The 20,861-nt window shown below is 45.2% G+C and overlaps 2 protein-coding genes across 6 annotated transcripts in view; one reads left to right on the top strand and one right to left on the bottom strand.

Moving 5' to 3' along the window:
- On the top strand, nt 1-5,969 carry LOC106742748 (importin-9). The gene is made up of 14 exons (XM_014615983.1): nt 1-111; nt 433-517; nt 594-969; nt 1,101-1,334; nt 1,411-1,774; nt 1,928-2,175; nt 2,253-2,514; nt 3,077-3,387; nt 3,482-3,701; nt 4,009-4,280; nt 4,399-4,807; nt 5,064-5,212; nt 5,521-5,593; nt 5,690-5,969. Exons 3-14 carry the CDS (start codon nt 628-630, stop codon nt 5,896-5,898), a joined length of 3,093 nt encoding a protein of 1,030 aa, XP_014471469.1. The 5' UTR covers nt 1-111; nt 433-517; nt 594-627; the 3' UTR covers nt 5,899-5,969.
- A 255-nt stretch (nt 5,970-6,224) lies between these two features.
- LOC106742754 (PDZ domain-containing protein 4) overlaps nt 6,225-20,861 on the bottom strand; it is a 193,014-nt gene continuing 178,377 nt past the window's right edge. The window contains exons 2-8 of one of the 5 annotated variants that reach the window (XM_014616014.1): nt 14,967-15,347; nt 14,114-14,284; nt 12,832-12,930; nt 11,872-11,907; nt 11,661-11,771; nt 10,356-11,600; nt 6,225-9,571 (exon numbers count right to left, since the gene is read on the bottom strand). In XM_014616014.1, the coding sequence (XP_014471500.1) occupies nt 9,239-9,571; nt 10,356-11,600; nt 11,661-11,771; nt 11,872-11,907; nt 12,832-12,930; nt 14,114-14,284; nt 14,967-15,347 (2,376 nt within the window). In that variant the 3' untranslated portion in view covers nt 6,225-9,238. Of the gene's footprint in view, nt 9,572-10,355; nt 11,772-11,871; nt 11,908-12,831; nt 12,931-14,113; nt 14,294-14,966; nt 15,348-20,861 lie in introns of those variants that run through there. The other 4 variants (XM_014616022.1, XM_014615996.1, XM_014616005.1 and 1 more) reach the window with 4 other exon arrangements.

The following is a 20,861-nucleotide window of genomic DNA, read 5'->3' as shown; positions in this document are numbered from 1 at the left end:
GTCGAATACGTGAACGGTGAAATAACCAATCTGTCGAGAGCCGGCTTGCAGAGAATTTTGAACATTCGTTCACGTACTACCGGTGAGGTGCAAGTATTCGTATACACATACGTACGTACATTTGCTTCTACATTGTGCTATTTCGTTTTACATTTATAAAAGTTTTACTCGTGTCATATTGATCCGCGTAACGATGACCGTGTGGAGTTCTACGTGCATATTAAATCGACGGCAATTCGAGTAAAATGCAAACATTCGTGCGACCGTGTTTTTGAATGTTGTATATGCAGTCACTGTATTGACAAATGTCTCTCACCTGATAAATTTTACCTTTTCTTACTCGTTTTACGCCCCTTTTATTGTTAGATTCGCGTAAAAATGCGCACCAGTCTTGTTTCTCTTCATTTATACGATCGACATGATGTTTCACAGATATTCGGAGATGTTGGATGTCATAATTGAGACATAACAGGTACAATAAACGACGACCAATAGAACAACTGTGCAGCAATTTTAGGTAAAAATATATATCATTACGATAGATAAGCAAATCACGGAAGTCTTACTGATTATCTGATAATTTTGCTTCCTAGATGCTGGGTAGTAAGTTAATATTTATCTCGCGCAATGAATGTGGTCACTAACGATATACAAGGCTCTCTAAAAGAGGCTTTGTACGAGACACTGACTGGAATCTTATCACCACATCGTGAAACTCTCCAAGCTGCTGAGCAAAGAATTCAAGCCTTAGAGGTTACAGAAGAATATGGAATACACTTGACAGAATTTGTCGTGGATCCAAATGGGCATTTACCAATCAGACAGTTAGCTTCAGTCTTACTGAAACAATATGTCGAAACACATTGGTGTTCATTGGCTGAAAAGTTTCGGCCGCCGGAACTTAACCATGAAACTAAGCAAAGGATCAAAGAGTTATTACCTTTAGGGCTTCGAGAATCTATCAGTAAGGTAATTTGCTTAATTATAGGGATGAACAACTTATGCTTACCAATGCTTATCAATTTATACAATTTCACTGTGTGTACTAAAACAATGTTTCATACATGTATGTGATGTAGAAAAGATATTATCGATCTTAGGTGCGCAATACAGTGGCTTATGCAATATCCGGTATAGCACATTGGGACTGGCCTGAGAATTGGCCGTCCCTCTTTGAAATTCTTGTCAGTTGTTTAAGGACAGAAAATGAGTATTCCGTTCACGGAGCAATGAGAGTCTTGATAGAATTCACTCGGGATCTCACAGATGTTCAGTTACCCAATGTGGGGCCTGTTATTCTACAAGAGATGTACAGGATATTCCAAAGTGAAAATGTAAATTCGATGGAATACCAGAGTAATTCCTGTTTCTCCATTTTGTATCCCCAGCTTAATATCGATTATTTTCCAGTATCCCATCAGGACACGCGGTCGTGCAGTTGAGATTTTCGCGACTGTTATGACTTTGGCTGTTACGGGAATTTACGAAAAGGGATTTGTAGAACAGTATCTGCAGCCAGTCATTCCCATGTTTTGCGAGAAATCGGTTGAGTGCCTCAGAGTGCCTAATGGCCCATCCAGTGACATTGGATTTAAAACGGATATTATTAAAGCTATAAACGGTCTTGTTACGAAATTGCCTAAGTACGTGTCAGACTATTTGCCTCAGATGCTACCATCTGTATGGGAAATGTTGTCACAAAGCGCGAAGACTTATCAAGAAACGACGGTGAACGGAGACGAAGACATTAACGACAAAGAAGTAGATTCCGATGGTATGTTATACGCGTTTACGTTTATTGAGTTACCCTCGTAGCTATTGTGTATATGTGTGTGTGTGTGTGTGTGTGTGTGTGTGTGTGTGTGTGTGTGTGGTGAATCTTATTTCACCACAAATATATACATACAAATATATACATCTCTTTCAGGCGAAGTGATTAACTTCAACAATCTGATTATCGCGATATTCGAGTTTGTTCAATCTATAGCGGACCACAAAAAGTTTGCGAGCTTGCTGGATAATCTGCTACCAGAGCTCATGTATTATTTGATAATATTCATGCAAATCACGCCCGATCAGATTCAGTCGTGGACGAATAATCCGAATCAGTTCGTCGAGGAAGATGATCAGTGCCTCAGTTACAACGTTAGAATCTCAGCGCAGGAGCTTCTGACGGTAGAACGGCGACAATAGACGATACGGACGCAACCAAAGTGTCATTTTCACGTGCACTGATATTTTGTTACTTGCAGACTCTCGTCAATCATTTCGCGGAGGTAGGGATCCATGTGTTGTGCGACGTCGTGACGCGACATATCGAGGACACGAACGCCTTGAAAGCTAACAATGATGGTGGCAACAGCAACGAGACTTGGTGGAAAATACAGGAAGCCTCTATCATGACACTGAATATCTGCAAGGATGTCATTGTTGAAAAAAAACAGGCTGGGACATTGCAATTCGATTTTATCAGATTCCTGGACACCGTCGTTTTAGGCATGTTGAATGATTCAGGTGAATATATTTATACATATTTTGTAGCATGCGTTAATAAATTATTTCGAGCTCTTTAAGAAATCTTTGGAATTTCGCGAATGGTGTTAACTGTCAGTTGTCATAGTTGTTCTGAATCGTGGACTTCGTCCTAGTAGACTAGATCTTTCTGTGTCCCCAAAGAAAAAAAAATCTAGTGGTGTAAGATTGGGACTTCTTATTGGCCACAAGAACGTTCTGGTTTTCCAGTTCAATTGGGATAGATTAGGATTCAAGAAAAAATATACATACTTTAAGGACATACTTGGTAACCTTAACTTTGTTGTATAAACAATAAATTCACTGGTCAATAGTTCGCTTGCCAGTGTTGCTGGCAAGAATTAAATTTCTCATATCTCGATAATCGAACTGAATTCATCTATGGTATATCTGGACTTTTTTATTTAGAATGATCTGTGAAACATTCTAGAAGTTTGTCGGTTTCCTCGAAACACTCTGTATGTATTCCGATCTGGGAAGTTGCCTTTTCTTTCCCTCTGAACTGATCCATCAGAGATTGCCACAGGCCATTTTTCTGTTTCAGGCTCGCCTCCGTTGCTATTAGGTCGTTGCCTGTGTCTCGGCGGACGGTATGCTCAAATAATGCCGCCGGAAGTGAGCTCGCGATTCCTCGAGGCGACGGTGAACGGCTTGCAGGAGAACCAACCGTCTTGCATTCGCATTAGCGCCGTCAAGGCGATTTACTGGTTTTGCGAGACGCCGTCCGAGGAATCGATCGCCAATATAATACGCTGCCATTTACCGAACATTTTCCGCGGGTTGTTTAATCTAGCTAGTCAGCCGTCCACGGACGTTCTGCTCCTGGTCATGGAGACGTTTCACGTGCTAATTGCGGTAATACTAACAAAGTCTTACCATTGCGCACACATTTTTCTTGGATGCGTCTTTTCCGTTATTTAAGTTACTCCGATCTTATTTGTGTTTATAGCTACATAAAGAATTTACAGCATCAGTGGAAAACGAGATTTGTCCTTTGACAATTGCAGTGTTTCTAAAGTTTCATAGCGACCCGGTGATGTTGCAACTATGCCACGACATATTCAAGGAATTGACTCAGAATCCGGGCTGCATCGGGCCACTGCAAACTCGTATAATACCGACTCTAACGAGTATGATGGCGATTACACCGCTGGACAAGTCGAAAGACGGTACGTACTTTGTCGATCAGTCCGGATTTGTAATCACCGTAGTCGTGAGCCTCTTGTTCTAACTATGAATTCGCAACGTAATTTCCGGCAGAGAGCGTTTTCAGCGCTGTCAGATCTTTTCGTCGCAATTCCCAAGATTCAAGCGTTATTGTGGCTTTTGGCAGGGCAGAAAATGTCCTTTTACCGAAATTACGTCACGTTTTATTAGAGCAGGAGACCAAAGGCTCGCAAACACCTATCGTAGATTCGGACTGATCCATAAAAATCGGGGAACTATATATTATATTCGTTCTCCTTCTTTCATCAGAGGGATCTCGAGCCGCAGCGCTGGACGTTCTGATAGTCTTGGTGCAGTACTCGCCGTCACCTTTGAGTAACGCATTGCTCGAGACCGCATTCCCGGCCGCTTGTCACTGCGTCCTGAACTCGGAGGACCACGTAACACTGCAGAGCGGCGGTGAACTGATACGCACGTATTTGGCCGTGTCGGCGCAGCAAGTAATTGCGCATCAAGACGGCGAAGGACGGACCGGCCTGCAGTACATACTGCAGATCATCGGCCAGCTGTTAAATCCGCAGGTACCGTTGGCTCCATCGGAACTGATCGACCGACTGATCCTAATAGAAATTCAACTTCGTCCAGCCACGAGGTGGCAAATTTGTGTCCAACGTCGCTGCTAACGCTGTCGTTTTTCAGTCGAGCGAGTTCACGGCCAGTTTCGTCGGGCGTCTGGTGACGACGCTGATCAGGAACGTGGGCAACAGCCTCGGCGAGAATCTCGATCTGCTGTTGAAAGCGGTGCTGAGCAAGATGCAGACCGTCGAGACGTTGATCGTCATGCAGAGCTTGCTCATGATTTACGCGCACCTGATCAACACGCAATTCGACGCGGTACTGAACTTCCTGTCGACCGTGCCCGGACCCACGGGACAAAGCGCTCTTGCGTTCGTGTTGTCCGAATGGGTCAGTAGACAGCACTTGTTCGTCGGCAGGTACGACTGCAAAGTCGCCACGGTCGCGTTGTGCAAGATCTTGGAGTACGGGGTTACTCAGGGCGACAGCAGGCTGGACGAGATCACTGTCAAAGGAGACCTGATCATCTCAGGTTCGTAACGTCCTGTGATCACTTGGTCCAGTTTTCGGCCGAAACTCTCTTAAGTTAAATTAGTACGTTGGGGCTTGGCTCCTTTTCATTTCAACCTTAAGTCGCGTACTTGTTTCTCTCTGAAGGCAAAAAGTACGAGCTCAACTAAAAGAATAGACTTATATTAGCGCGATGGCTGGTCTGGGTTAACGAGAATCTTTATATTGGCCATTTTATTATTTCTTACCGATCGAATTTGAGTTGCCGAAATGCGCAGGGATCGAGGACGGGGTGAGGACCAGAAGCAAAACCGAGTCGCGGCCTTACGAATGGACTACGGTGCCTGTACTTGTAAAGATTTTTAAAGTGATCATCAACGAATTGTCGGTCGATATGGAAGCGGTTGGTGCCACTCCAGATACGAATGTGAGTAACACCGGCGTCATCGCGTCTCTCGTTTTAACGCGTTGGCTGCTAAACACGAGTTATATCTTGAATTCTCCTTTCTTCATGTTTACAGTTTTCCCAACGTTATTAAGTACGTTGCGCTTTTTCTCCACACATCTACCTCCACTCATAGATATACGCATGTCAATGTTAATTAATATGATAAATTAGCATATTAACGCATAGATTTTCAAACGACATCGGGAACAAACCGCAGCGGTCGTAGCTGATACTCGTTTCCGCGAGAAGTCGTTCCATTTTGTCAAAACGACACGATTTCTTCGCAGGAATCCGACGAGGAGGAGGATGACGAGGGCGAAGAGGTATTGATAGATCCCGGAACCGAGAACAATATCTTACGTGAGTTTCTCCAACAAGAATAATTCACGCGAGTTCACGTGATGATCGTTCGTCGAGGAAGTAACTACGAGTGTCACACGGCGGGTCTCTTTGCAGGGATAGATGCCGCGGATGAAAGTTACGACGACGCCGACGAGGACCCGGAGTTGGTGCACGACTCGATTTACCATCTGAACATGAGCCAGTATCTGCGCGATTTCCTGCTGAACTTCTCCACCCATCACTGCTTCCCCATGTATCTCCAACACCTGAATGTGCCAGAGCTGAAAGTCCTCAATAACATCAACATCAATGCGCTTATGTAATAAAACAACTTCACATCTCGATCGGAACACGATTTTTGAATTTCATAATAAACGAGCAGTCTTCTTTTCTATTCTCGTGCCCGAGTCGTTTCCCCGTCACCCCCGAGATCGCATCATCGCCTCCTCTTGCCGCTAATCTGTCGGCGTTCTGGAGGGGAAGATCTTGCTACGAGATTTTCTAATACAATTCCTACGGATCGCGACGCCGATACTTAAATTACGGACGTTGTTAATTCGTCACCACTACATTGCATATATTAATGTTACGTTTTATTCGGGTTTTTCTTTTATTTACATTACACATATCCTTTTTTTTTTCCTTTTTTCTTCCGGGTTTTTTTTCCTCTTTTTTTTAGAATCGTTACGTCGCATTCTACATACAAAAGACAGCATACGTGGGCTTTTACGTGCTTAATCTACATCGGTACGGCGGTATTTTTCTACAACGTTATAGTTTGTATCTAACATCGTTTCTTCGTGGTCGCACCACATTACCTTACGTAGTGAGCTCTGTCGTCAAGGAAGTAGTCGCGATAATTGATCATGCCTGACGCGCGCTCCTTATTCACATTTTCTCGCCTTTCTTCAATGCGCGTGCAATGCACAATGTGCTTTAAAATATATAGGGTTCACGGTTATCGGCAGTATAGAATCCTAGTGTTTGATTATCTCTCTCGGGCGAGACGGGAGGCGCGAGCGGAAGAAAGAGCCCGAACGAGAAGTGACGATCGACTTTGATGCATGCGACTAGATTCCCTCAAGTAAGAGTCTGGACATATCCGACGTTTTACTGATTGCTTTAGTTCCTTACTTGGTCAAAAATAATGGAACTAAGGATTAGTTGAATGAAGGGATTTCGTTTGTAATTAAATATTATTCTATGATAGGAAATGCCAAGTTATAGTGAAATGAATATGTAATAGAGAAATTAATTTTTAAGAAATTAGAAAATCTGTTTTTACAAATAGTATTGTGAAAATACATAATAATATAAATCACATGTATGATCCTTATAAAAATGTGTCCGGGCAGCGATCATATAAATATTTCCCTAGGACGGAAATGTGAAAAGTTCCAGGCGAACTCTCGACGATCATGGAACTTTTCAAACTGTGAAAATATAAAACTTCTCACGTGAACTTTTCGCCTTGAAAGTTGGTGACGATAAGGCGGGAATTTAGTGAAAATGTAGATATTCTTCAGCATCGCGTGTATATCCTTGATATTCACGAAAAAATTAGTACTCATGGCTCTATGTCAAAAGTCGGAGCCAAAGTCCAGATTCATACTGGATGGACTCTGCATGCGACATGTGGTGATTGACAGCGAGATTACACGCATTACACGGGTGTCGCGCCTCCCTTAATATCGTGTATCTCTCACGACAACGACGCTCTGTCCGTTCCCTAAATACTTTTACAAAAACTGTGTAAAAATCACAACGCTGCGTATGTGCCCTACGATCTGTAGACAGCGATATTCGCGTGAGCGGACCAAAGAGAGAGAGAGAGAGAGAGAGAGAGAGAAAGAAAGGAAGAGACAAACAAGAGAGTACCACCGGTGCTGTGAATAACATTGGATTGTCTGTTGCTGCATTGGCTGCACTAGCTCGTACCAGTTCTCTTTTCCTCTCTTCCCCACTCAATCTCACGAAAGAAATGCAGCCAGTGCAGCGATAGAAAACAGAACCAGATTGTTTCTACCTTAACTAATCAGGTCAAGGTGGTGATCCCCGGGATACGCCGCGGGTCTCTCTCTCATGGCGCGAAAAGCGAAAAGAATATCCACGTGTGCCACGTTACATACGTCGTGCTTAAGTTTATCATACATATCTACAGACTCTATTATCACCAGCACGTGGCACAACGGTGAAGGTATTCCACCGCACGTGTGAAATCCTCTCGCCGTGTGCAGGCGGGCGTGCGTGCGCTCGCACGCGCGTGTAAAATCTACATTATATCATATCGTGTACGACGGAGATATATATTTACAGAATCGGTTAGGGCGAACGTGCTGCATATAAACTCCACGCATGTGTACACAAAACAGCGATAACGCAAGCTCCCACGTTTTTTGTGTTATTGCAGTCCGACGCGCTTCTCTCTCTCGTCGTGGAATCACAAGTGTCCGAAGACCGCCGAATGCCACATTCTGTTTCAAGTCCGGGTCAAATAAGAGGCTGGCCATCTCCGACTCTGATTATTGATGAATTTTAATCAATCAATTAAAATTTCGTTTCGTTTTTATCAAGTCCTTCTCTTAGCGCCACTATCTTATCCCGCTTTCTCATAATAAAATAAGTCACATATATATTCCGAAAAATGTGCCTGATATGAATTCAATATATTGTAGACACTCTTCATAAATAGAGACATTCTAGTGACAAACCGGACGCTATTTTTGATAAAAGAAAAGTCAGAGATATCCAAATTCTTAAAGGGAGATCACTCTAGGCGAGACTACCTCGCTTTTCGTGGTCATCGTGATCGTCTACGTATATGCGTATTTCGAAAACTGCGACATCAAGTTTTTCCATCTTCATCGAGGAGCCAACACCGCGACGCCACAAGGATTCCGCTTTGCATCGCGGCCGCCGAGTAAATATCATGCACTTCTACCACGTGTACACGGAGAAGTTCCGGTTGGTGCGATTGAATTTTCCGCTATCTGAGGATCAGACGAAAACTCGGTTGTAAGAACAGAGAGATTCCTGCGGGTTTCTGCTCAGTCGATTGTCGCAGGTCCCTCAATCGAGAGTTGAAAAGCAGCTTATAAGAGACAAAGTTCGGATACCAATACCAATATTTCTGTTCTGATACTGGTATCACTAATGATATCGATATTCTCGATTAGATGACCCATTTTAATATTAGTATCGATATTTTCATGATATCACAACATCCTTAGTTGACAGTGTCGCCTGTGTCTCTTCTTGGCAAACGCGCCATTTCTTTCACCACCGACTTTTCATCCGGGTCCTCTTCAGTAGCAGGAACCGATTTTTTCCGTATACGCGCGTATACATGCGTATCTCGAGCGAACAGTCTCGCCAGAGATTGTCCGAACAAATATCAGACACCTTTCAGCTCGTTATCCGGTCCGTGAGCGGGATGCCTCGCACAATGTGTTGCGCGGATCGCGTAAAAGTTTCAGAATCTCTCCCACACGCGCGTCGTCAAAAGCCATATCTTTCTCTCTCTTCCTCTCTCGCTGCGAGAGACGCGTGTCTTCATGCGCGTTTCAACGTCCACGAATCCGCGGATGCTCGCGACGACGGGACGCGGCGGCTGAAGGACGAGCGATTGAAACTTCGACAACTAAAAGGTACAACCGAGTCCGCTTATACTGTGGTAACCGACAGTAGACCCATTAATTTCCCCCCCGTGCCAGGGCCACCTGCTCCCACCCTGTTCCCGTGAACCAACATTTCTTGCACGGTGGTGAAGTCGTCCAGGGTCGTCTTTTTGCGCGCCATCTTCTTGTGACTGAGTTCCACGATGTTCAGCGGCTTTTTCGATACCTTGTCCTCCGTGTGTTCGCATATCGGCACGTCGTTGGTCTGTTGCATCTGCTGCTGCTGCTGCTGCAGCAACAGCTCCTGCTGCCGTTGCTTGCGCTCGCGCGCGCGCTCCAGTTGCCGCTTACGCTCCTCCTTGCTCCAGTACCGCCCTACCTGGTGAAACGAGAAGGCGTGTTTTCTTTTTCCATCAGCGATAGGTTACGATCGTGATAAATGAGTAGGTGAATCGCTTTTCTCAGAAAAAAAAATTGCTTCAACACGTTCGCTACCATCGATCATCTTAGCAAAAAATCACCGTCCGCCATAGGTCTGTTCTGCATTTTACGTTATTTTTAGTGAATATTTGGAGGTACTACTCTACCAAAAACCGCGTTTTTTTGTAATAATCAGTAAAGTAAGTTATAAGAAGATATTTGTACGAGTTTTAAGGAGAGGCATGAGCTTTTTTCGGGGAAAAAAATTTGAGGTTCTCCAGCAGTTATTTACGTTTAAACCTTTCACCTGGCTACATTGATAAGTTTATTTTGTACTAAAATCGTGTAAATGTGTAAATTTGAAATGTGTGAACGTGCATTCAGCTACGTGTACAAAATATTCGCAAGCACTTATATATTACACATTTTGAAATAGCACGAGTATACGTGCACGACTCTTTAACGTGCTTCTTCCTGCATTAAAACGAAACCGAGTAAAAGAGGCATCAACGGTGCTGTGACTCATCGGCTGAAGACGAGTACCGAAGACGGTCGTCATACTCCTTCGCTTGACGGACCGCGCTTGCTCGCCCGGGAGTGCAAGAACCAAAGAAACAACGCAAGAAGGTGTGCAAAAACGGGCCGTGACGAGAGGGTAAAAACGGTGAAATATTTTCAAGTGAGTGACACACAACGAGAATTGAAAAAGATTCCGAAGAAAATGATTCTTACGGGCCAACTACCTTAAGTTCAGTCGAGATTCGGTCGTACCGCGACCATCGAGCCGCGCTCACCTTCATCTCCGACATTGTATCGTCCTCGGTGGTGTGGCCGGCTCTCTCCTCGGATATCTTGATCGCCCTGTTGCGCAAGATCCGATTCCTCACGGGCCGCCTGGCGATGTACCTCGTCCCGTCCGCCCGCCTTTTCACCTTCCACTCCATCTGCACCTCGCCCTTGTCCTCCGGCGGTATCCACGTGGTGGACGTGCACACCTGCTGGCTGCCGACGAACTGATATTGCGTCAGGTTCGGCGCCTGGAAGTTACCGTGGGACTTGGACTTCCGCGTGCCGCCACCGGCTTCCTTCGTCGTGAGGTTCCGCCGGTTCAGCGCCTGCTTGAACAGCTGCTGCTGCAGCATCATCGTCTGCTGCAGGTTCGCCACGTTCGTGTACATCGTGTCGGCCGGCAGCGTGTTCGCGTTCGTCATCGCCGGCTCGTTGCGCTCCCGGTGATGATGGGACGACGACGAGCTCTTCCTCGCGCTCTGGTTTTTCGACTGCCTGCCGGCGGAAGTCGCGCTCGGCGTCACCGGCATGGGGCAGTTGCAGCCGAGCTTCTGCTGCGGCGTCGACTGCTGCGGCGGCGGCGGCGGCGCCGCCGCCGCCGCCGCCTTCGGCGGGCACAGCACCAACGTGCTCTTGTGGTGATCCCGCTCGCCTTGGTGGAGCTCCAGGGTGAGAGGATTGCTGTGGCAAGACTCGCCGGTGTTGTACGCGCTCGAGCTGTCCTTCTCCTCGCCGGAGCTGTTGCTCTTCGAGGAGGAGTGCCACTTCTGATTGCCGACGGTCGCCTGGTGGTTCGGCGGCGGGTGCTGCAACGTCGCCGCATGGTTCGTCGTCGTCGATGTCTGCGTCGTCCAATGCTGGTGGTGTTCGTACGGCGACGAGTAGATCGGCTCGCTGTCCGACTCCGGTATCGTCTCGTAGATGTGCTCGGTGTCGCTCCACACGTGGCTCGAGTACGCCTCGACGAGCTTCACCGGCGGCCCGGACTGTTGTCCGCGCAAGGTAATCCCGTCGAGCCTCTTCGAGCAGTCCTTCAGGGCGTCCTGCATCCATTGCTTGCGCTCCTCCGTGTGGTGCGCCGGGGAGGTCGCGTTCTTGCTGGACTTTTGCGAGTTCTGCGACGAGCACGTGGACGACGAGTTCGTGGAGAAAATGTTGACCGGCTGTTGTTGCTGCTGCTGCTGTTGTTGCTGCTGCTGCTGTTGTTGTTGAGTATGAGAAGGTATAGGAGGAGGCGCTTTCAAGGTGGAGTTGTTTACCTCGCTTTCTTTGGTACGCTCCTCTGTTTGCTGCTGCTGTTGACGGATCAGCTGCTCGATCATGCTGTTCTGATACGCCGGTAGATTCTCAGGCGAGAGCGGCGGCGAGCCCTGAAGTGAGAATGTTCGTGATAGATAACGATACATGCTCTCCGTACGTTTCGTGCCTTCTTTTTCTCCCCTCCCCTCCCGAGGGGGTAACACGACTTACCTGATGATAGATGCGCCTGTCATCGTACTCCTCGTCCTACGAAATAGGAGTAAATTGATTAGTCTAAAAAAGCGTATATCAATATATATCATACGATGATTGATTTAATTTTGAGTTACACAACAGAGTTCCTTTTTCTCATCACATGGGGGGAGAGACGTCGAGGAGAAATCGCGAACGAAGTTTTAGAATCTTTTCTCACGCGATTCCCGCGCTCGGACAAAGAATTAGCCGTCGGAGCTAAAATATTGTTACGCCCGTGTCTTGATGCCCGCGCTTTTAGCACCCTGAACATACAGCTGATTCTCTCGGCAACGAGTCGTAAACAACAGATGATTAGCGTTGACGGATAAACAATGGGTTAGATAGATTCTCTCTGGGGCGGTTGAGTCGTCGTGACGTGCGCGACGGTCTTTAACGAAAGAGAGAGCTTGAGCCTGCGAGTTACGTGTGCTTCCTTGTAAATAGCAAATATAGTTGAAGTTGTTTTCTTTTTCAACATTGTCTCGTTTATTTTCCCCGCGCGAGCGTAACAATATAGCCGTGGCAGCTGAGATGCGCGTCTTTGAATCTAACGTACTCGAACACGAAACCTCTGGATGGCGAGCTCATCACTTTAGGTCTACCACTACTCGTCGGCTGGCATAAAGGTGTTTCGTATCGTCTATATATGGTATAATCAGCACAGCCAATCAATCTTAACTCTACTTGTACTAATAATATCAGTTAATAAAGTTATACCTTGCAACAAGTACATTTTATCTTTAATAGTCAACTCTTAGTGATGACGAAGCACAGTTCGAAGAAGATTTAGTTGCTATTACTGAATTATTTCTCCGAACTGTGTTACGTTTCACATTATATTCATTCTCGAAGCTGATCTCTGTGCGATAATTTTGTCACAATCAATTTTGAGTTCAATAATAATGCGACAATATAATATGCGAAATGGGAACCAACTTGATACAGGCATCGGCTGACGAGGATCGTCACTGCATTTTTCGTCTCCGCAAACAAGTTCTCGGTTTGCTCCTTGTTCGCGACATCCTTGCCGTTGACCTGGAACGAAAACGGAGAGGCCACCCTCAATGAATATAGCGCGACCGCTTCTTGATTTTCGAAATGAGTCACTGTTCTCGCGAGAGATGTACATGCATGATGAAACGTCGTACTCCGAATGTAAATCTGGCTTAGAAACCCCTCGCGCTTCGATAGGGCTGCCTCAACGTAAATTTCCCGTTCTCCAGAATCTACACTCGCAATCGTAATAATTACAATAACAACGATAATGATAATACGGTGAGAAAAATAACGAGGGGTATAACTTATCGACCGATATTTCGACTTGGTGTGATTTTCATCCAATTAGGCGGTTCAAGCGCTACTCTTGTCAATAAGTATTTTATTAATAAAATTGTTCAAAATGACTGAAAACATAATTTATCTTCGATTATCCGCGAGAATGCGATCCTTGGCGGTCTAAACGAGCGGGGATAATTTTGCGGGCAAGACGCCGAATAACGAACCGCCAACTACACCAGACGCGAATACGCTCCTCAGAAGCTCATTGGCAAAAAAAACTTAAGCAGAAAAACGGCGACAAATCCATCATATATTCATCCACGATTCCGTCCGATTCGTCAAGATTTCGCTCGAGCGAGCGAGCGAGAGAGAGAGAAAGAGAGAGAGAGAGAGAAAGAGAGCACGCGGATCGTAATTATAATCTACCTAATGGGATTAGAGGGCTACGGAGCTTAGAGAGCCTAGGCGGGAATAATGAGGCGTCAACGGGGAAATTCGCGAACGTCGCGATCCGTGACGCGAAATTTCGCTATCTCGACCAACGTACTCCGAATGACTCGTTCAATTTCGGTGTAAATTTCGTAATGTGTATCGCCACGGCAACGAGCTTTCGCCCGCGTATATGGGTCCTCTTCAGCTCGAGGGAGAAGCGAGAGGTGAGACATATCGTGCTCGGAATAACTGACGATAACGGCGAAATCCGCGGTTTTATCGGCGAAATTGAATCGTCTTCGCGCGAACGTTGCAGAAATTTCACCGGATATTCCCCGTTATTATACTCTCTTTCTCCTTTTCTCTCGTGTTTCTCAGCCTGATATGATTTATTCGGCGAATTATCGCGGTAAATTAGCGCGACCATCGACGCGACACTTTGATAGCGAAATTCTCGTGATTCTCGATCGCGAGAACAGCAGGGTGGAGGATGTAAAGCCTGTTTTACCCGCAAGATTTGATCTCCCTCTCGCAGCCGGCCGTCCCGGGCCGCGAGACTTTCAGGAACTATTTCCGAGATATAAACTTCTGTGTCGGCGTCCTCGCTGCCGGAACCGGAGCTATAACACACCGTCAGCCCGAGCTTCTCGGCACTTCCGCTTTTCCGCAACGTCACCTCCTGCAGCATTTCGCAACCGTATTAATGTCCGCCCTGTCAGACAATGTTGGACGAAATAAATATACGCGTGTTTGCATAAAGCTTTCCCCGGGCAACTGGTTAAAGCGCTGACATTATCACCGCTGAGCAAACACATTACAGGAAAGCGAGTCACGCGATTACGTGGAGAGAATCCAGCTACTCTATTGTTCCCTTAATTATTATATACGCGTGTATAAATTATCTTGTCAAATTGTTTCGCGTTTCTTTCTCCCGACTCTTCGTTCTATCTGTGTTTCCAATGTCACCCTCAGGGACAGATTGATTACCCGCGACGCGAGAATCATGAATTCAATATGAATACTTTTACTCAGAATATTGAAATTCAGGAACTCACATTACGTTAAAAATGACGTAATATCTTCTATATCAATACAAAGAATGTCCCAGGATCACCGTATGTTCTTAACATAATAATTTCTTTAGGGCATTCTAAGACGAGATTATAAATAAAAGAGAGAAATCAGGCCAAATTTTAGAATTTTTTCTTTCCCGATTTCTCACGCTCCACATCATATATATATTTTTCACTATAATTTATCAATAAATGTGCAAGGTGAATTTCAATATGAAGAACTGAGTCGCAAATCGTCGCGCGTTTTAAAGAAGCGCTAGCAATTGGATTTAACAATCGTGCCATTACCTCGAAGTCGATGTCGTGAGCGAGAAGGTCCTCGAAGCTGTCGTTCGCCTGTTCCTCGACTACGAGAGGAACCGGAAGTAGCTCCTCTTCCTCAATGAGACCGGCCCAGTCTGTTTGGACCGCGGTCGACACCAAGGGGGACGCCGTGTCCTTTTTCGCATCGTCGTTGCACGTTCTATCGTCTATCGGACCCCTCCCGTTCGTCGTTCCCTCACTCTTATCCTGGCACGCGATCCTTTCGTGCTCCTTTGAGGGCGTGTGAGGAACCTGTTGATGCGCCGGTTGTCGTCGAAGAACTTCAACGATAATTGGCTCCTGGGCCGACTGGAAGCAGCGCACAGCATCTTCGTGACTAGAGTTCGAAACGTCCTGTCCGTTCACCTAAAATATACAGAAGTCAAGCATTAGAGAAGAAGATAGTGCTCTTCGTGGGAGTGATATCACCTGAGATTCATCATTTTCACGATGATTTCGATATACACGATAGAAAAGAGATTAACAACAATTCAAGACTTATATTCTCACACATATATAAGCAAGAATATATAATCTTATGTAAAGATAAAATTTGCTTTTGACATGAAGAAATTCTATACAGTTCCACTGAAAACATCATATACTTTTATTCGAGAATAATTTTTATGAATTCAGAAGAAAAATATTACATGGGGAAAGAACAATATCTTCAAATTGATACGATTCTAAATTTGAAGATATACATTCTTTAGATCCAACGTGTTTTTCTGTCATTCTACTCGGGTTTTTACGATTAATAATCGACCGTCGCATTTTTTCAAGAGATATCCTAGTTTCCCACATTGTCATTTATCTCGATACGATAATATACGGATTCCAACAGCAGTCCAGTTGATTAACGACAAATAGCATCCTATCGTAATGAGCCGGAAATACGACGCGAGCAATCATCGAATATCGAGCGGACACTTGCGGCGTCTTTTCAACTCGCCCGGGCGAGCGAATAACAACGAAGAACGGCCTCATTTTTCCCTCCTGTCCCCCGCCGCTTGCCCGCACCCCGTTTCTGCTGCTTTTAATTAAAATATACCGTTCCCCAAAGGGGCATAGAGACAGCTCATCGTTTCTCATAATTGCTTTCTCGCGCTTTAATGTCCAATTAAATAAATAACTCGGTGCGACGCCGTCACCGAGGTGCAAGGAACGGTGACGATGAAAGAATGGACGGAAGTAGATGGGTAAGGTGGTGTTCGCGGGGGAGGGGGGAGGGCGAAGACGTCATCGATCAGCAATATAGGCGGATTAATTAAATGACACGCCTGATGGTCCAAATTAATACACGTAAGCCGATCATTAATTTTCAAGAGTAAGCCGCACGACAAATATTTTCTCACAAATCGGCGGAATTGGTCTTCTCCTTATTTCCCATTAATGCAAATGTGTTAGAAGTACGCAGATAAAGGTTCTTTTATACATTTAAATCCTCTTGTTGACTTATGACTTTAATGTATAATTATGTAATAAAATAACATGCGTAAAAAATGTGTAAAAAGTAACTATTTTTATACATGTAAGTGTATAAAAATTACGCACCTGGATTTATAGTGTAAGACTTATCGTTGAACGCGATAATTTCGATCTCAGCGGGAGGATAAAATCATCTTCATAGTATCTTTCTTTCTAATAATAAAATAATAACAATAACTATAAAATATAGCCACTGTAATAAAAATCAGTAGAGCACGCCGTTGATAATTCCACTCGATATTTGCCCCAGGGCAGGAACGACTCGGGACGGCGGTCCGTTCGAATCGATCGGACATTTCTTCTCTCCGCCGCACAATTGAACATTTAATATCCTCACAGGGATCTTATCCATTAATCGCAGATTGATACCGTATCGGTTTAGCGCTCGGGCGACGCCCTTATTCGTTCGCTTCAAATTGCTTCCTGGGGAGGAACGACGTCCAATTAAAGGACCGTAGGACTCCACGTGAAAAACGCCGGTCGTGGACCATCGGTGGTTTACCGGTCAACGGAAGACGTAGCGGCTTTTGTGCGGCGAAAAACCCGGTCGATATAACCCTCTATTAACTCTAATTCCTCCCCCGAGGGTACGGTCATAATGTCCGATCAAACATTTGCCTTCATCTCCTGAAGGCCACGCTTATACCCGGTACCAGGTGGCACTTAATTTCGCACTAAGTGCCAGGATTTAAGGATTTAGAATAGGGTCGTCGTCGTCGTCGTCGGGAACGAGAGAGGCTGTCGTAACGATTCGAGGACCCTCGACGTTTCAATTTAGAGCTTACAAACCGCCGGAGTGTATTTTCCGCGCGGGCTAATGATAGCCAGCGCTAGTATTTTCTCCCCGATCGTGAAAAATCGTTCCGAGTAACTGGACGAGGAACTATGTGGTAGTTAGATATAAATCGCCGTGCTGACTCGCGACAGCATCTCAAGAAGGACTGTAGAGGAGGAATTTTATCGTTTGTAGGATACTTGTTATTTTCGTGAAAAATGGAAGAGAATGGAGAACGGAGGAGAGGGTTGAGTTTCGTGCTGAATTGAATCAAAACCTTAAAACTATTGTATATTTCTAGAACGTAGAGTCGTGAGATTCACAAACATTTACGTCTATAATCGCGATGTTGTCGGGCGCTGCACAAATTTTTTGCCTGCCGAAGCGGCACGCAATCGAGAATCATTCAGATTTTTTTTAGATCACGGCACTAAAAAATCCACAAAAACAGTTTAGTCCTCTTTGAAACATTTTATTCCCCGCACGAGTGAGAATATTCGTTGAGAATATTCCGACCGCGATTAACGTTGTGAGGTGAGGCGTTGAAGCGAATAAAAAGAAAAGAAATAAAATATCAAGTATTAATATTTAATTTCTTTGTGCTTCTAATGATTTATAATGATTAAAAAAAGAAATAAAATAAAGTAAATGATTAGAAAAAGGAAGATCGAAGAAATAAATAATTAAAATAAAGTAAATACTTCAAATAATTAGACTTCTACTCATTGGTTCTGCAGATGTGTATTCGAGCTGCTTAATTAGGAGACAAAAATTCTAAACTGGAAGAACTAAGATAAAGATCACTCGATGCGGTGCATTTAGCTCGGGAACATTTTCAAAATTGAGGCCACGACGCTTTCGAGATAATCTACTCGTATAGAAGTCGAGTCTCTCTCAGTATTGTCTTTCGGCTTTTGTCTAGACGTTCTAACACACTTTGCCCGCGCCTCTTGCCGTCGGTTTTCAGACAGTGGCCGTGAACAATGATGAACACAATGAGCGGCTTCGTCGCTCCGCACAATCTATTAAAATTAACGAGGCTGGCGCGAAATATCTCCTCGCGAAATTATTCATCCCTCAGTGATCTTTCGTTCATTACTTTTGTATGTGACACACCGCGGTGTCATGAATCCGAGACTACTTGTGTTTCCTGTAACGTTTTATGGCACGTTCTTTGATCGGATGTTGAACATGTAAAGAGAGAGAGAGAGAGAGAGAGAGAGAGGAACGAGGCGAATGTTATACCTATCCATTAAAATTAATGATATTCGCGCGTCGGCAGCTCGGCTAAAGACCTTCCGAGGTTCAACTATTTTCAGCCGGAAATTTTGTGGTCGGTGCGCTTTGAATTCCCGGCAGGTTAGACGATTCGGTCTTTGATCACGACTGCGGATAATGTCAGCCATTGGTGAGATTTGAATTTTGCAATAATTATCTTTTCACGTTTAAGCGCCGCTTTCCTTTCACGTCTCTCGCCGCGTGTGCTACGCGCGTTCTCCGCATTACAATTAACAGAGCGCGGGAATCCTCGTGAACGAGAAGTGGAACCTAATGCGAAAGTCGATCCTTCACACGGAAAAATTATCTACGTTGCCAGATGAAGCGATTCTATCAATTAGAAATTTCTCTAGTCTGAATAAATTGCACAAATAGGTTGTTCAACGTAGCGTTAAAATGAAATCTGCAGAAGTATAGGTTCGAATGAGAAATTAACAAGTGTCGATATCGTCAAAGTAGGTTTTTACCATTCTATCGGTTAAATAGTTAACGTGTAAGTAGGTGCAAACTATCCTTAAGAGCGTCAAAGTAACATTAAAATTTCGACTCGGGAGTTTACTTCCTCCCTTCAAAAATCAATCCGCTGAAAAGCGGATTGTTTGTTCGCCCCTCTTTGTGTTGTACCAACGCTCTAAGGAGCTCGTGAGTATCTCGGCGCGCTCACCTTGGCAAGAGAATGCAAGCGTCGCTTTTTCTTCACCCTCGAGCGAACGAGAATGAGCGTTTTGACATTAACTAGCATAACGAGGCGCGCGTTTCTTCGACAACAACAACAACAACAACAACAACTAATCAGTAACTACACACACTCATGCTAGCAGCGACGACGTCGAAGAAAACGAAGATGCGTCAGCGCGATTTTACTGCGTCGTGATTACGTTCGATATCACACTACCATTGGATGCATCCTAGACGCATTTAATTGCGTATATTATCGCGATATTTCTGTATCTCGCGAAGCGAAGATAAATTTACGTAAGACATAATAAGAAATGACGTTCAAGGATGCCGATTGTCGAAGATGCAACAATCGCGATAATGCAGTAACCGGATGGAGGAGAAGAAGGACAACAGATCGGCACTCACACACACATACACGCGCGCACGTATCGTCTTTCTACAAAGGCGAGGTTATTCGTGTCCCGTGAACTTTTCTAGAGAAAAAGAACGATACAGAGAGAGACCGAGAGAGACGCAGAGGGTGAGGAGAAAAAGAGGAGATCTCCTTCTCTCTTTCTCTCTCTCTTTTAAATATATATATATATATATACATATTTAAAAAAAGAAAAGTCGCAAGCGCGACACGACACGCCGGCGTACCGTGTAAAAATACTGCTGCAGAATTTTCCCTCCGCTTCTTTTCCGCCCGGCCGGGCGACGTTCTCTCGAACAGCTGATCAATATCCAATCAAGGGAGGCTGATCGACCGCTTGTCCATCCGTTTATTACATTAGTTCCTCAAGGGGACTTCGAAGCACTTTGCCGTGAATATTCGAGCCTTTGACGGAAGACGTACGGCGTAAACGCGATTAAGTAGTATTAAAAAGACCCCTCCTCGATTTTAGGCGCGCCCTTCTTACACAGTAGGGAAACCCTTCGTTAAGGGCTCCTGTCCGCGTCCGACAGCTTCGGGGTGTGTCGGCGACTATACTCTCCTGACGACGAAGAAGCGACGGAGGCGGGAGAAGACCGACTTGTGCAGGGAGGTTCTTTATTTTTAACTCCTGATACGCGCGCACGCACACATGCAGCGACACGCGACACCGGATAGTTTAAATAAAAATTTCTCCGACGCGCCAAGAACAAGAGAGAGAGAGAGAGGGTGAGAGAAAGAGAATGATATATAGGGGCGGAAAGGAGAGAAAGGATAAATGCGGAGGATATCCGGCGCGGCATCGCGTCACGATAATTCTTCCGACTAACGGCGCCGTGTTTCACTGTAACCGCACGGTGATTTATAATCCCTAGGACTCTGTATTTCATCCCCCGGCCGGGCCTTTCTCATATGAGCGAAACTCTTTCATGGACCATCGGCTCCGCGCACCGTCTGCTGCTGTTACCCCTGATTTCTTTATTTCCACCGCTGTGGACACGGTAATAATATCGGCATCGACGGCTGGCGCGGCCGGCCGGCTCGCTTGCCAATCGGGAAGGCTCTTTCAAAACGAGAAACTATTTCTGCCGCTTAATTAAAAAAGTCTTGCCCGACTCCGATATCAATTTCGTGTATTACTTTCGCGAGGATGCGTTCGTTCACACCGGCTATCGCCGACGCGCTCCGTTTGCGCACGAACATTTTCAATTAATCGGCCGGCTCCTCCACCTTACTTTTCGCTCCC

Source organism: Dinoponera quadriceps, unplaced genomic scaffold (assembly GCF_001313825.1).
Source record: "Dinoponera quadriceps isolate SergipeBrazil2010 unplaced genomic scaffold, ASM131382v1 scaffold3, whole genome shotgun sequence".
Lineage (NCBI taxonomy): Eukaryota > Metazoa > Arthropoda > Insecta > Hymenoptera > Formicidae > Dinoponera > Dinoponera quadriceps.
Note: the sequence above shows the minus strand (reverse complement) of the source record. Positions and strands in the feature narration are given on the sequence as shown.

Bases quoted from the DNA above. Each gene is read 5' to 3' on its own strand.
- LOC106742748 (XM_014615983.1), top strand. From the start codon at position 628: ATGAATGTGGTCACTAACGATATACAAGGCTCTCTAAAAGAGGCTTTG. The intron at 1,775-1,927 runs GTATGTTATACG...CATCTCTTTCAG, and splicing joins CAAAGAAGTAGATTCCGATG to GCGAAGTGATTAACTTCAAC. The intron at 5,213-5,520 runs GTGAGTAACACC...ATTTCTTCGCAG, and splicing joins GTGCCACTCCAGATACGAAT to GAATCCGACGAGGAGGAGGA.